The sequence below is a fragment of the Oncorhynchus keta genome, chromosome 30 (assembly GCF_023373465.1).
Source record: "Oncorhynchus keta strain PuntledgeMale-10-30-2019 chromosome 30, Oket_V2, whole genome shotgun sequence".
NCBI lineage: Eukaryota > Metazoa > Chordata > Actinopteri > Salmoniformes > Salmonidae > Oncorhynchus > Oncorhynchus keta.
This window is the reverse complement of record NC_068450.1, coordinates 40,878,840-40,895,703: the sequence shown is the minus strand read 5'-3', so window position 1 is coordinate 40,895,703 and position 16,864 is coordinate 40,878,840. Positions and strand designations below refer to the sequence as shown.

Sequence of the window (16,864 nt, the reverse complement as noted above, 5' to 3'; positions counted from 1 at the left end):
GCGGTCTTCAACAGCCGGCGAATAGCCGTACATGGTGGCACTACTGTAAATGTGGACCTTCTAATTCGCCATAAGGGTCCTATACCGTAGTATAACCATGATTCACTATGATTCACTATGATTCACCATGATTCACTATGATTCACCATGATTCACTAGCCCTCTGGAAGTACCTTCTTTGAACCTTTAAAGGCACCCCTTTACGGAGATACGGCACCTCTTAGCTTGTCACTGTCGAATGTTATGTTCTCCAGTGAGTCGGCAGTAACTTATGAATATGAAAAACGGAGCAGAAAAGACAAGTGGTCACCGCAACTATACGACACAATAAACATATTCTCAATTTGTATCCTTCTCTTCTCAATAGACCTTCCTCAATGGCCACCTCAATTTAGTGCTTCATCCAGTAAAATCAATGTATAGGCATTCGACCCGAATCCCCTCATATCTGTAGCAGGGGGTTGAGATTCCACCCGTAAAAATGAAATTGCTCTTGGTGTTGTTGCTCTGTTGGCTTCATTACTTTGATGGGCGTGTGATTGTGTTGTATCTCACGACTTTGTCTTTCTGTTTGTTTTTGTTTCAGCAGGATGGGCTCCCAGGGAGTTTGCAGATAAAGGGTATGTCTCCGTTATTCATTTCTTCCTCTCTCTCTCACCATACCTGTTTTTCTTTCACTTCCATGAATGTTATTGTAGCGGTGACTACGGAGCTGTTATTGGGTAGTTGAGTAAAACGGTTGACAAATTAAACAGTTAGATAACGCACATTTCCATTGAATGAACAAGGAACGTTCTGAAAAAATCAACGGGCTTATGTTGTTTCTACAAAAAAAGATTTCAGAAGTTTAAAAGGATAACCTGTGTGGTTGGTGGAGTGTGTTGCAATAACTTTGTTTCAAGAAGTCTACCAGTAGCCTTGGCTTGTGTGAGCTGGAACAGCTCATAAGGCTGGAGACTATCTCCTGTTTTTATAGCGTGAGGCAGCTTGATGTACAAGTACACCCCCTGGACAGGACACGAATATATTACAGGTTCTTACCCCCATTCTACACTATGTAAACAAAAGTATGTGGACACCCCTTCAAATTGGTGGATTCGGCTATTTCAGCCAAACCCGTTGCTGACAGGTGTATAAAATTGAGCACGCTGCCATGCAATCTCTATAGACAAACATTGGCAGTAGAAGTGCCTTACTGAAGAGCTCATTGACATTCAACGTGGCACCGTCATAGGGTGCCATCTTTCCAACAAGTCAGTTCGTCAAATTTCTGATATGATGAATGACGTTTCACCATCTGGTAGTCTGACGGATGAATCTGGGTTTGGCGGATGCCAGGAGAACACTACCTGCCCCAATGCATAGTGCCCGCCGTAAAGTTTGGTGGAGGAGGAATAATGGTCTGGGGCTGTTTTTCATGGTTTGGGCTAGGCCCCTTAGTTCCAGTGAAGGCAAATCTTAACGCTCCAACATAAAATGACATTCTAGACGATTCTGTGCTTCCAACTTTGTGGCAACAGTTTGGGGAAGGCCCTTTCCTATTTCAGCATGACAATGCCCCTGTGCACAAAACGAGGTCCATAAATGGTTTGTCAAGATCAGTGTAGAAGAACTTGACTGTCCTACACAGAGTCCTGACCTCAACCCCATTGAACACCTTTGGGATGATTTGGAACACCGACTGCGAGCCAGGCCTAATCGCCCAACATCAGTGCCCGACCTCACTAATGCTCTTATGGCTGAATGGAAGCAAATCCCTTCAGCAATGTTCCACCGTCTAGTAGAAAACCTTCCCAGAAGAGTGGAGGCTGTTATAGCAGCAAAGGATTTGGGAATGTGATGTTCTACGGGCAGGTATCCACAAGCTTTTATACCCTGATGAGGACAGCTTGTCCGTCAAAACGTTGAACATAAATATTTTTGCATCTGAGCTCCTAGAGTGTGCGGCTCTCCTTTATTTTTTTAAGTGTTCCAATCCGCTAGCCAGCACCTCGCCTAAATAGGTGTGCACTTCTTTCGCCTCTAGATTGTCCACATACTTTTGGACATGTAGTGTATCTCCTTCATGCTCTGTGCCAAGCAGACACTCATCAGGTCCAATTTTTACAGTCTTTGGTATGACTAGGCCAAAGATCGAACTCACAACCTTCCTCAGGGCAGACACTGTAACCACAAGGGAACCTGTACATCAATAAGTTGTGGAAGATGAGAATCTTTCCCTGGGATATATCGACCAAATTTTTGGAAAGGGGAATTGGAGGTAGAAAAAGCACTTTCCCTCCACTGTGAGCAAAATGTCCCGACACAGGCAAGATAAGTAAGATGTAAACAGGCTATTAAGACTAACATACTGTATTTACTGTTCTGAAGGAGGTGTGTTGCAGTACGTACCACACACTGGTGGTACGGAATCGGAGTTCAGATAGTACTGCATACCTTTCAAATGGTGTTTGCTTGAGCCTGCCTGGAGTGCTGGGTGGGGTTTGCTTTGTCTGGTAAGCATTTGAAAGATACTATTTGAACCCAGGTCTGATAGAAATCCACTAGTCATTCCAAAAGGCTTCTATTTTAGGTTTGTACAAAGTACTTCAGAGAGGTAGAACATGAGTCAAACTACTGAAAGGGAATCTGCTCCCTCTGCCTTGCATGAAAGAGACTATCCTATCTACTTAGGCCATCAACGTGGATGTCTATCATTCACTGCAGTGTTGACCCCTTCTCATCTCTTTGAGGAGGGAAGGTGTGAAGAGTAAGCCCGGGGATTTGAATCTCAGGGAATGAGTTTGTCTTTCATATCCCGCTTGTCACCCTCAAAAAAGTGAATAATTATATGAGCAAACTAAATAAAAGATTACCATCAGGGGTAATGACATATATAATTCATTCTTTCATGGGTTATTCCATCTTCTCTTATAATGATACTTGTTAAAACTTTAGGCTACTAAAACTGGTATAATGGTTTATTTTACTTCCAGTACCAGTCCAAAAATTTGGACACACCTACTCACCAATTTGTCTTTATTTTCGCTATTTTCTACATTGTAGCCACCCATTGCCTTGATGACAGCTTTGCACACTCTTGACATTCTCTCACTCTTGACAACCAGCTTCATGAGGAATGCTTTTCCAACAGTCTTGAAGGAGTTCCCACATATGCTGAGCACTTGTTGGCTACTTTTCCTCCACTGAGGCCATCTGATGCAGCACTCCCTCACTCTCCTTCTTGGTCATATAGCCCTTACACGGCCTGTAGGTGTGTTGGGTCATTGTCCTGTTGAAAAACAAATGATAGTTTCACAAAGCGCAAACCAAATGGGATGGCGTATTGCTGTAGAATGCTGTGGTAGCCATTCTCGTTAAGTGTTCCTTGAATTCAAAATATATCACTGACAGTGTCACCAGCAAAGCACCCCCACACCATCACACCTCCTCCTCCATGCTTCATGGTGGGAACCACACATGCGGAGATTATCTGTTCACCTACACTGCGGGAAAAAAATCTCAAATTTGGACTCATCAGACCAAGCAAGTTTCTTGGTCCAAGCAAGTCTCTTCTTAATGGTGTCCTTTAACCTCTTCAAGATAGGGGGCGCTCTTTTAATTTTTGGATAAAAAACGTTCCCGTTTTAAACAAGATATTTTGTCACGAAAAGATGCTCGACAATGCATGGAATTGACAGACTTGGAAAGACAAAACTCGGACATTTCCAAAACTGCAAAGATATTATCTGTGAGTGCCCCAGAACTAATGCTACAGGCGAAACCAAGATGAAGTTTCATACAGGAAATGCCTCAGATTCTGAAGGCGCTGTGTTCCAATGTCTCCTTATATGGCTGTGAATGCGCCAGGAATGAGCCTGCGCTCTCTGTCGTTTCCCCCCATTGTCTGCAGCATTGTGACGTGTTTGTAGGCATATCATTGGAAGATTGACCATAAGAGACTACATTTACCTGGTGTCCCGCCCGGTGTCCTGTGTCGAAATTATTGCATAATCTGTAGGTCCATGCGCGTTCCATTTCTTCAGAAGAGAAAGTAAACTGCCACGATGGATTTTATCAGCGATAGATATGTGAAAAACACCTTGAGGATTGATTCTAAACATCGGTTTGCCATGTTTCTGTCGATATTATGGAGTTAATTTGGAAAAAAGTTTGCGTTTTAATGACTTATTTTTAATTTTTTTCCTTACCCAAACGTGATGAACAAAACGGAGCGATTAGTCGACACAAATAATATTTTTTGTAAAAACGGAACATTTGCTATCTAACAGAGTCTCCTCATTGAAAACATCTGAAGTTCTTCAAAGGTAAATGATTTTATTTGAATTATTTTCTGGTTTTTGTGGAAAATGTTGCATGGTGAAAGAGGCATAATACTATGCTAGGCTATCAATACTATTACACAAATGCTTGTTTAGCTATGGTTCAAAAGCATATTTTGAAAATCTGAGATGACAGTTTTGTTAACAAAAGGCTAAGCTTGAGAGCAAATAGATTAATTTAATTTCATTTGCGATTTTCATGAATAGTTAACGTTGTGTTATGCTAATGAGCTTGCGGATAGATTTACACAATCCTGGATACAGTTTTTTTTCCGTAGCTAAACGTGACGCAGAAAACGGAGAGATTTGTCCTAAACAAATAATCTTTCAGGAAAAACTGAACATTTTCTATCTGAGAGTCTCCTAATTGAAAACATCCGAAGTTCTTCAAAGGTAAATGATTTTATTTGAATGCTTTTCTGGTTTTTGTGGAAAATGTTGCATGGTGAAAGAGAGGCATAATCCTATGCTAGGCTAGCAATACTGTTACACAAATGCTTGTTTAGCTATGGTTCAAAAGCATATTTTGAAAATCTGAGATGACAGTGTTGTTAACAAAAGGCTAAGCTTGAGAACACATAGATTAATTTCATTTCATTTGCGATTTTCATGAATAGTTAACGTTGTGTTATGCTAATGAGCTTTGCGGATAGATTTACATAATCCTGGATACAGTTTTTTTTTCGTAGCTAAACGTGACGCAGAAAACGGAGAGATTTGTCCTAAACAAATAATCTTTCAGGAAAAACTGAACATTTTCTATCTGAGAGTCTCCTCATTGAAAACATCCGAAGTTCTTCAAAGGTAAATGATTTTATTTGAATGCTTTTCTGGTTTTTGTGGAAAATGTTGCATGGTGAAAGAGAGGCATAATCCTATGCTAGGCTAGCAATACTGTTACACAAATGCTTGTTTAGCTATGGTTCAAAAGCATATTTTGAAAATCTGAGATGACAGTGTTGTTAACAAAAGGCTAAGCTTGAGAGCAAATAGATTCATTTCATTTCATTTGCGATTTTCATGAATAGTTAACGTTGTGTTATGCTAATGAGCTTTGCGGATAGATTTACATAATCCTGGATACAGGTTTTTTTCATAGCTAAACGTGACGCAGAAAACGGACCAATTTGTCAACACAAATAATATTTTTTGTAAAAACGGAACATTTGCTATCTAACTGAGAGTCTCCTCATTGAAAACATCTGAAGTTCTTCAAAGGTAAATTATTTTATTTGAATCCTTTTCTGTTTTTTTGTGAAAATGTTGCCTGCTGAATGCTAACGCTAAATGCTACGTTAAATGCTAAGCTAGCAATCAATACTGTTACACAAATGCTTGTTTTGCAATGGTTGAGAAGCATATTTTGAAAATCTGAGATGACAGTGTTGTTAACAAAAGGCTAAGCTTGAGAGCAAATAGATTAATTTCATTTCATTTGTGATTTTCATGAATAGTTAACAATGCGTTATGGTAATGAGCTTGAGGCTGTAGTCACGATACCGGATCCGGGATGGCTCGACGCAAGAAGTTAATAGTGCTTTCTTTGCAGCAATTTGACCATTAAGGCCTGATTCACGAAGGCTCCTCTGAACAGTTGATGTTAAGATGTGTCTGTTACTTGAACTTTATTTGGGCTGCAATTTCTGAGGCTGGTAACTCTAATGAACTTATCCTCGGCAGCAGAGGTAACTCTGGGTCTTCCATTCCTGTGGCAGTCCTCATGAGAGCCAGTTTCATCATAGTGCTTGATGGTTTTTGCGACTGCGCTTGAAGAAACGTTCAAAGTTCATGAAATGTTCCGCATTGACTGTTGTTTCTCTTTTCTAATTTGAGCTGTTACCAAAGTATGGACTTGGTACAGTATTTTACCAAATAGGGCCTTTATTCTGTGTACCACCCCTACCCTGATTGGCTCAAATGGATTAAGGAAAGAAATTCTACAAATTAACTTTTAACAAGGCACACCTGTTAATTGAAATGTATTACCTCACAAAGCTGGTTGAGAGAATGCCACGAGTGTTCAAAGCTATCATCACGGCAAAGGGTAGCTACTTTGAAGATTCTCAAATATAAAATACATTTTGATTTGTTTAACACTTTTTTGGTTACTACATTATTCCATATGTGTTATTTCATAGTTTGATGTCTTCACTAATATTCTACAATGCAGAAAATAGTAAAAAATTAAGAAAATTCCTGGAGTGAGTAGGTGTGTCCAAACGTTTGACTGGTACTGTGTATTACATGTTTTAAGGATGTATGGGTCGTTATAATGTCTTATTGTAAGGCTTATTGACAACTGACTTAAAATCACTGTTATTTAATCAGGAACATTAGGAGATAATCCTGCGATGTTACAAAGGTGTAATACCCACTTCTGACACGTCTTACAGTGCATTATAACAGCTTCATAATGCATTATACCTGTCAGCGTCAACTGTCACCAATACTTTCAATGTTATTATACAGACTCATAGATAAAGTAGTAGTGTATATCAAGCCCAAATAACACTATATTTGGTACATTACATTACACCAAATGACCAAAAGTTTGTCGTACATACATACATCTGATTCCAAAATCATGGGCCGTAATATGGAGTTGGTCCCCCCTTTGCTGCTATAACAGCCTTCACTCTTCTGGGAAGGCTTTCCACTAGATGTTGGAACATTGCTGCGGGGACATGTTTTCCATTCGGTCATAAGAGCATTAGTGAGGTGGGGCACTGATGATGAGTGATTAGGGCTGGCTCGCAATCTGCATTCCAATTCATTCCAAAGGTGTTCGATGGGGTTGAGGTCAGCGCTCTGTGCAGGCCTGTCAAGTTCTTCTGATCTCAACAAACCATTTCTGTATGGACCACGCTTTGTGCACTGGGGCATTGTCGGAAGCACAGAATAGTCTAGACTATTGTATGCTGGAGCGCTAAGATTTCCCTTCAATGGAAATAAGGGGCCTAGTCTGAACAATGGCAGATTTGTCCGTCGGACTGCCAGTTGGTAAAGCGTGATCCATCGTTCCAGAGTATGAGTTTCCACTGCTCCAGAGTCCAATAGCGGCGATCTTTACCCCGCAGGTTGCTCAGCCATGGAAACTCATTTCATGAAGCTCCCGACAAACAGTTATTGTGCTTACGTTGCTTCCAGGTGCAGTTTGGAACCGAGGACAGACGATTTTGCAGATCAGAAATTTGATTAAGTGACTTTTTGGAAAGGGGGCATCCTATGACGGTGCCACGTTGAAATTCACTGAGCTCTTCAGTAAGGTCAGTCTACTGCCAATGTTTGTCTATGGAGATTGCATGGCCGTGTGCTCGATTTTATACACGTGTCAGCTACAGGTGTGGCTGAAACAGCCGAATCCACTAATTTGAAGGAGTGTCCACATACTCAGTGTATTTTTCTGTAAACGTCAATACTTAAAAGAGGTGTTGCATTAATCACTGAAACAGAAGGGGGAACTAACAAAGAGTCACTGACAACTAAGTTGAAACAGGTGGGGTTTTAAGAGGGGTTCTGAAAGACACTCATGGGGGTGTCCACTGAAAGTTAACTAGCAACAACAACTGGACACCCACCATGAGCGCCCCATAAATTTGCCCAAGAAGTAGCAAACAAACGAAAAACCCACACCAAACCTAATGACAGTAAGTAAACCAAAAAGGTGAAGCAAAACAAAAGCAGGGAAGAATCAGGTTGTTTGTCTGGAAATCAAAATAGGGAGCGCCAACTAAAGGTGTTAACCCTACACATCTCTCAAGACAACTGGAGCACTGGGCCAGCCACTCTTAAATAACATCTGGGCTAGCCTACGGTGCGCTCTACGTGCTTATGTGCTCTACGTGCTGAAAGTCTCATCTCGAAACGTAAATGGAAAAACCAAAACCTGTAACAGAGGCCAACACACAGGTGATAGAGAGTACCTCTAATATCTCCTGTGCACAACATTACCCTGGCACCTAATCGTCCACCAATGTGGCACGAGACAACACAATACCACGGCATGACAAATGTCTTTAGTGCTCTCCCACGGTGTCTGACAGATGCATCTCGTCCAACACTCTGTCACCTTTGTAATGTGGAGACCCTTCAGCGCGCACGCACGCACACACACACACACACACGCACACACGCACACACGCACGCACGCACGCACGCACGCACGCACACACGCACACACGTACACACACACACACACACACACACACACACACACACACACACACACACACACACACACGCACACGCACACGCACACGCACACACACACACACACACACACACACACACACACACACACACACACACACACACACACACACACACACACACAATGTCAGGAGGTAGAAAGGTGATGCAGTGACCAAGATGTCTGCCACTAAGTGTTATGCAGGGTTGGTAATGGATGTCTCTCAATTTTTTCTCTCCACCTCGGGAAGGTCAAAGCTGAAATTGTAGAGGGGGCATTATCATAAAGGGCGGTCCCCAGCTGTCGGCTTCGATTCGGTTTTATGAACACTTCTTTGGCATCCTGGCATCTCTGTACTGGTACCCCGTCTAATTCCAGATTGAATTCAAATGTCTGGGAGTCCGACGGACTAATCTGGGTGTGACAGATGCCAGGATAACGCTACCTGACCCAATATGTAGTGCCAACTGTACATTTTGGTGGAGGAGGTATAATGGACTGGGGTTGTTTTTCATGGTTTCGGGCTTGGCCCCTTATTTCCAGTGAAGTAAAAGCTAAACGCTCCAGCATACAATTCTGTGAACTTTGTGGCAACAGTTTTGGGAAGGCCCTTTCTTGTTTCAACATGACAATGCCCTCATGCACAAAGCGAGGTCCATACATACATTTTTTGTCGAGATCGGTGTTTAAGAACTTGACTGTCCTGCAGAGAGCACTGACCTCAACCCCATAGAACACCTTTGGGATGAATTGGAATGCCGACTGCAAGCCAGGCCTAATCGCCCAACATCAAGTGCCCGTCCTCACTAACACTCTTGTGGCTGAATGGAAGCAAGTCTCCACATCATTGTTCCAACATCTAGTTGAACGTCTTCCCAGAAGAGTGGAGGCTGCTATAGTAACAAAGGCGGGACCAACTCCATATTAATGCCCATGATTTTGGAAAAAGATGTTTGACAAGCACGTGTCCACATACTTTTGGTCATGTAGTGTATCGCTGCCATGTTTTAAGTCATGCCCCCGTCCGTCCTTGACTTTCCCTAAATAATTTAATTTAACAAAAATATGTTGTAAGAATTTCAATATCACAAACAGAATTTGTGTTATAAGCAGTTTGTAGAGGATGTCATCTTTGTTCCCAAGTGCCACAAAGTGACTTTTTCAAATCCTCCTATAGAGTCACATGCAGGTAAGATTTGGGAAGGCCCTTAGATTTTTTTTAAATATCAGAAAGAGCCGATTGAGGTTTCCAAAACACTTACCCACATAAATCTCAGAATTGAAGGGGTTGGCTGCATTTCATGCGCTCCGTGTTTGGAGCAGATAGCCTACGGCAACATGAACTAATGAAAATACTATATTGTTTTTTTATATAATAATGTTCGCGTACAGTATACTGACATTATCCAAGACCTTCTTAAACACAACCAAAGGATCATTTGAAATGTATTTATTAGACTGTTAGAATGTTTGAGTCAAAATGACTGCTCATTGGCTTAAAAGGGGGTCCCCTGAGGCCCGATTTGTCTAGCGTTCATGGTTATTTGAAGTTATGAACAGTGCAAAACAGGAAGTTAAAATCTTTCGTATTACTTATTGCTATAGCTAGCGCTAAATTGGATCAATTGGGATATACAAATATTTTTCAGGTCAAATGTGTAGTCAAATCCAAAGGAATTAATCAATTGTTATGGTGACCTTATATGCATGCCCTAGCTACAATATTTTGAGACTCCAGTTCAATCTTCAAAACAGTAAGTTAAGAGTAATTGTATAGACATAACATATCATTACAGTACACAAAGTCAGTTTCTATGCATGCTGTTGTCTCACACGTTTTCAGACTGACAGATTGTTATATTTTTACATTTAGTCATTGGTTCGTGGTGCACATAAAACAATTAAGGACAGATCCAGAATAAACCAAAATGATGTCGGACTGGAACGGACAAAAATGGACAGAATACACCCATCTCATGCCAGAACGGAGTGTAATCGGAGTACCAAATGAAGCCTGGGACCATATCAATATCTCTGGCTGTTCGGCTTGGTACAAAATACCTTGGGATGTTGTCAGGAAAATGCCATTTGCAGGAATAAATAGCCTATCCCAACTTACAATATTAAAAAGCTGGTGGAACATACATTTCAGATATATATTATGTCCCAACTGCATGACATTTGGCGCATTCAAAGCCATGCTGTGGTACTATTTGGAACAACAACAAAAAAAATCAGAATTGGAAGTTGCAGTTACTCCCTGAATAACAATCACAGAATCCTCTCTGTTTGTTGCTGTGTCAAATGTAGTTTACCTTCTGTTTTGAATTCTACATAAAAACAGACATTGTTTTTTAAGTTACCTGAAACCAGAGTATAAATTCCTCTATCTGTACTACCATCTGTACAACAAGTAACAACTTTGATATAATGATATTATCCTATTACTTTGTATGCTCAGCATCCCACTGCCACCACATCCCAACCCTACCCCAGACTCTGGTACATTTGAATAATTCAAAGGTTGCAAACATTATCCCCTAAATTGTATATTAATCCTAAAATGATATGCCCCCGCCATGAGACTGGGTTACACTTTTAATAACTTTGCAGCACAGCAGTATGTAAGAGCGGAACATTGAACATTGTGCAGTGCACTGCACTTTCCTCTGACAGACTTATTGGCAGGAAGACTCCCTGTTGTTTTAATCACATCCCACAGTCTCCCAATGAGTTAAAATGTAATAGCTTCCATAAGTCTTAATCAGGTTACCGGGAATTAAGATTCACAGAGTGTAGTATACTTTTATTAGCACTCCGTTATGGAGAGAAGTTGAGAAATCGCCTGAAGATATACTGAGCAGTAAAGAGGCCTGGGGTAAGAGTTGGATGACGTAAGGCGCTCTCATGGACAACAGTGACTCTTTGACCAACAAAAACCCTAGTGGACAGATGGGCATGTCCTAAATACTAGTTAAAGCTGCCTCAATAGCTTGCCTTCTCTATCTGTAATGTACACACAGTGGCTCTTACTGTAGATGCACTTGAAAAATCCTTGTGAATAGAACCATACATTTCCAATGGTCTTGTGGGAGACATATGTGTGGTCAATGAGATAATATAAAAAATCTGAATAAATGCTAGAGTGAATGCTAAAGACGAATGCTACAGTGGCTAATGTTCCAATCATAGTAGGCCAAAGGTCACCTTCATCAGAACTATTCCCCCAAAATATGGTTTGACTGATATTTCCTTATTTAAATCTCTATTGTAACCCCAGGATAGGATTCACTCTACATGAGAAAAGTCAATATTTGCATTTGTTGAATATTCATGGGTGTGAATCCGGTACAGGAGGGACTGTACACTTTAAACAAAAGGATTCTGTGTTTCTAAGGTAATGTGTGCAGGACGATTACATATTCATTGAGAATGGGATGGTGTGTGCATAGACATGAAACTAATTAGCAACTCTCGAGGTGTTTTTCAAACTTCCTGGAAATTTCACATGGCAGAATGAGTGTTGAAATGCAATTGTTGCTGTTGACAAATCAAGCTTCGATTGATAGCCATTATCATCTTGCTGACTGACTTTCTCATCGTTATATGGTGTCCATTTTAGGACAGCCTAATAATAGGAGTCAGGCCAACCCCTCTCATTTTGGGGGCCCTACAGAAAATGTAGAATGCCTTATCTCCGCCAAATTGTAAAAACAATAAAAAACATTCTCTCATTTTGCCATTTGGCAGATTTTTTTGTATTTTTACAACTCATTTCATGCAATTCTACACATTTTGCCATAACTTTTGACTAAGTAACTATGAAAATCCACTGGGTAAAACGGGTCCATATCAGGGGATATCTTTACATGTAATGTTGTTGATATTCTAGAGCAGTGGTCACAAACCTTTTTTAAGTCGAGATCACTTTCTGAGTCTCAATGCAAGCTGAGATCTACCGTTCCTTTTTTATTTTATTTGTTACATTACTTAAACAATGTAAGCCAATGCAACATTAACCTATTAAAAACATTACAGTCGTAATGAGGTTAGGCCAGTAGGCTATTGGCCCAAAACATTATCGCTGTGTAATGGATTTGCTTGAATTGCCCTGCTAATGCATTGTTGTTCTTCTCGGAACGTAAAAAAACATCTCCCTTTTCTCTGCTGACACTGACCAAAAAGGGACACTTTTTTCCAGCTGATGGCAAAACTTGCACGGCATTTTTTCTGCCTCATGCACAAATTCATGTTGTTATTGTTATGACTAGAGACAGTGAAATATTCCTCGATATTAAAAAAGACCCAAGAGGATAACAATAACAGCGCAAACCTATTGATACACTCTCCTACTTATTCATTGCAGCTTAGTGCTGGTTGTAACGCGAGTGGAAGCAGGGAGAAGGCACATTTTATGGATTATAAAAGTTTGAATAGAAAGTGTTGACAGTGCTGAGTAAAAACTTAAACATTCGTTGACAGTCTCTGTCTCTAGTCATGGTTTTAAAAGTTAAGAAATCTTACAATATCAACTTTTCTGTAGCTTTTTTTTACGCCTGCTACGTTACTGCAGGCATGATAATCTGAGCCATCCGATTGGCCAGCGGTAGACCTATAGTGCCCTTGATTTTCTCCCTCCAGGCCTGCTGGGAAGGGAGTTTATACCTTCAGACTTATGAAATCATTCCAAATGGGAACACCTCGCCTACCCGGCGCTCAGGGCAGCTGAATCGGGTGCACCTACTGCCAACACCGCCAGAGGAATTAAAAAAATAGGAATGCAAGACCTATCATTGGGTTTTGTACAGAAATGATCGACTAGGAATGCTTTGAAGATCGACCAGTCGAGTGACCACTGTTGTAAAGAATACAGACCATTTCCAGTGCGTACAGTATTTTGAGTTTTATGGATATGCACCATATCCTGACACTCTGAATCCAGATGTGTCTTTTAGACTTATATGATATTGGGATTACTCCGAATATCACACATGGACATTTCCAAATGCCGGATATGGACTCATTCCATATCCAGAGATATGTGAAATCCTATTTCCTCTCTTCCTGTTGACAAATACTGACTGTATACAGAGCACATCTGTGTTTTCTCAGCACATTCAAGATAGGAAGCTACTGTATATTAAGTGCAGATATGCATCTCTTGGCTGCGTTCTTGATATGCTTTTTGATATGCTGAAAATAAGGACGATTTCTGATGCATTTCTGAGTTTTCAATAATCAATAATACATTTTGGATTCCCTCCAGATATCATACATGGTATGGCCGGACATTAACTCATTAGATATCCTGAAATAGGCCAATGTGGACATCTTATTACATCTTATTATTATTATTTTTTCTAGGTTGACAAATACTGACAGTATAGTATATTTCCTCAGCACATACAATGCATATGCTCTTGGCTGAGGGCCATATCAGGATTTTGATTTGCTAAATAAGGACAATTTCTGATGTGTATTTGGTATTTGAGGACATGCTCAATAATTTGACAAATATTAAGTCCATATCGTTTTTTATTTTTTTATTCCCTCTGTTTAAATGCATGAGCAAAGTTCCAACTGTCATTGTTTTATTTGGGCACCACCAAATAGTTTGTAATTGATGGGGCTGAACTGGCAATGGAAAAACAAAGAAGTGAGAAGCTGAACTGACAATACCGCAAAGAAGTTAATGCTAAAGCGAGTAGCTAATTTGAGATGTTGTATTTATCTTAGTAACTGGAATCAAGAACATTAACTAATTTGGCCAGTGGCCAGTAGGGCTAGCTAGCTAGGCTCGATAGGGGGGTAAAAGTTACCCAGTAGCTTAGCTAATTTAGCTAGGAACCTAGCTAACAAATAACAACATTGCCTTCCCTTTGTTTACCCCCTATCCAACATCAAGGTAAAAGCTAATGTTTGAAAACATTTAGAGAGATTTTGTATTACTGGTTAATGTACGCTAACTAGCTAACGAGCTGCTCACTAGTTAACTATTAACTTGGCTAGTCACAATTTGTCTTTTCGTCATGAATGAAGCAGGCAGACTAATGTTAGCTACCTTGTGGTATGATGAATATTTTATTGCAATATTGACACAATTTAGATTTATGCATTGAAAGTTTGGAGTGGATCACAGACCAACACTCTGCCCCCACGTTGGTTCTGGACTGTTAGGGACCGCCGCTGACAACCCAATCTGCCGTCATCTCATTGTCCATTATTTCAAACAGGGCAGGCAGGGATATTAACATTGAGAGTGCGCAACTGTTAAAAAATAAAAATAATAAATAAATAAAAACATTTTTTTCAAAGTTTGGCCTACCTTTGCATCTTTCCACAAAACACATGTTGTGATTGGAGCTCTGGATTTGCTATGCTGCATTCTTAAAATAGAAATATCAGAGATGTTCCTTGGAGATAGCAACTTTGATTAAATCTGACGATTGCTTGCCTTTCCATGCCTTGTATAGCCTACTTCTGAATATAGTGCAAATGTATGCTCAGATATGTCACCTTCACGTGTTAATGACAACAGATATGATACATTTCTGAAAACATGTGGATTATTTCATGCCTGAGTAGAAAGGCTTAAGTATGTCAGATTGTGACACATACTCGCTTACAAATATATATAAGCGTGTGCACATGCATCATGTGCGTGTCTTGAACATATCTCAACCTCAGATATCTCCCTTGGCTCATACGGTAGCAGGGAGATTTCGGAGGCTGGATTGGAGAAATGTAGAAACTGTTCTGTTACGGAGCATATCCTAGCCCCGTATATGAAATGAAGGACATGTGTATATGGAGCAGGTTTACTCCTTTTATCTAATAAAATGTCAGATATCCGGAAATACATAGATAAAGACATCCCATGATGTTGACCCTTTTTGCCCAGTGATCAATGGGGGCCCCCTTTAGGTCAGGCCCACTGGGCCAGTGCCCTGCATGCCCAGTTGGCTTAGATGCTACAAGGCTTAGATCGCTGGCTAGACTACCTTACTAGCAATCCAGCTAAAACATGTTGGATAATTGAGTGACTGTGAATGACTCACATAAGAGGAAAACTGCAGATGCACTACCAAATTTCGAAATTACACCTTGTGTGTTCAACCTTTCAACAATAAGTTGAAACCCCGACAGAGCCCCCTAGCGTCAGCGGGGCCCCATATGCAGCGCTCCAATATTAAGGAAGTCTCGAGGTTCTGCTCGCCTGATTTAGAATAGCTCATGATAAGCCTGTAGACTATACTATTTGCCAAGAGAGTTTTCATCTATATTTTTCTTAACTGTCTACTTACCACCACAAACCGATGCTGGCACTATGACCACACTCAACGAGCTATATAGGGCCATAAGCCAACAAGAAAATGCATATCCAGTTCCAGCACTCCAATTGGATGGTGATTTTAATGCAGTTAAACTGAAATCTATTTTACCTTATTTCTACCAGCAAATCACCTGTGCAAATAGAGGGGGGAAAAACTCTAGATCACCTTTACTCCACACACAGCTCTCCCTCACCCTCCATTTGGCAAATCTGACCATAACTCTATCCTCCTGATTCCTGCTTACAAGCAAAAACTCAAACAGGAAGTACCAGTGACACGCTCAATTCGGAAGTGGTCCGATGAAGCGAATGCTAAGCTACAGGACTGTTTTGCTAGCACAGACTGGAATATGCTCCGGGATTCATCTGATGGCATTGAGGAGTTTAACACATCAGTCACCGGTTTCATTAACACGTGCATCGACGTCATCGTCCCCACAGTGACCGTACTTATATATCTCAACCAGAAGCCAAGGATTAAAGGTAAACATCTGCACTGAGCTAAAGGCTAGAGATGCCGCTTTCAAAAATAGACACTAACCCAGACGCTTATAAGGAATCCTGCAACGCCCTCCGATGAACCATCAAACAGGAAAAGTGTTAATACAGGACTAAGATCGAATCCTGCTACACCAGCTCTGATACTCGTCGGATGTGGCATGGCTTGCAAACTGTCCCTGATTACAAAGTGAATCCTAGCCACAAACTGCCCAGTGACACGAACCTACCAGACGAGCTAAATAAGTATGCTACGCTCGCTCGCATAGAAGGCAAGCAACACTGAACCATGCGCGAGAGCATCAGCTGTTCCGGAAGACTGTGTGATCACGCTCTCCATAGCTGATCTGAGTAAGACCTTTAAACAGGTTAACATTCACAAGGTGGCACAGCCAGACGTATTACTCAGGGCATGCGTACTCATGCATACATTCACAAGGTGGCACAGCCAGACGTATTACTCAGGGCATGCGTACTCATGCATACTCAGGGCATGCGCTGACCAGCTGGCAAGTGTCTTCA

The 16,864-nt window shown here is 40.9% G+C and overlaps 1 protein-coding gene across 3 annotated transcripts in view; it reads left to right on the top strand.

Annotated features, from left to right (window-relative positions):
* Positions 1 to 16,864, top strand: part of LOC118363600 (follistatin-related protein 5-like) — a 172,845-nt gene that overhangs the window by 38,626 nt on the left and 117,355 nt on the right. For 2 of the 3 annotated variants that reach the window (XM_052488424.1, XM_052488422.1), the window contains exon 3: positions 587 to 620. In XM_052488424.1, the coding sequence (XP_052344384.1) occupies positions 587 to 620 (34 nt within the window). The remainder of the gene's footprint in view (positions 1 to 586; positions 621 to 16,864) is intronic. The other variant, XM_052488423.1, reaches the window with a different exon arrangement.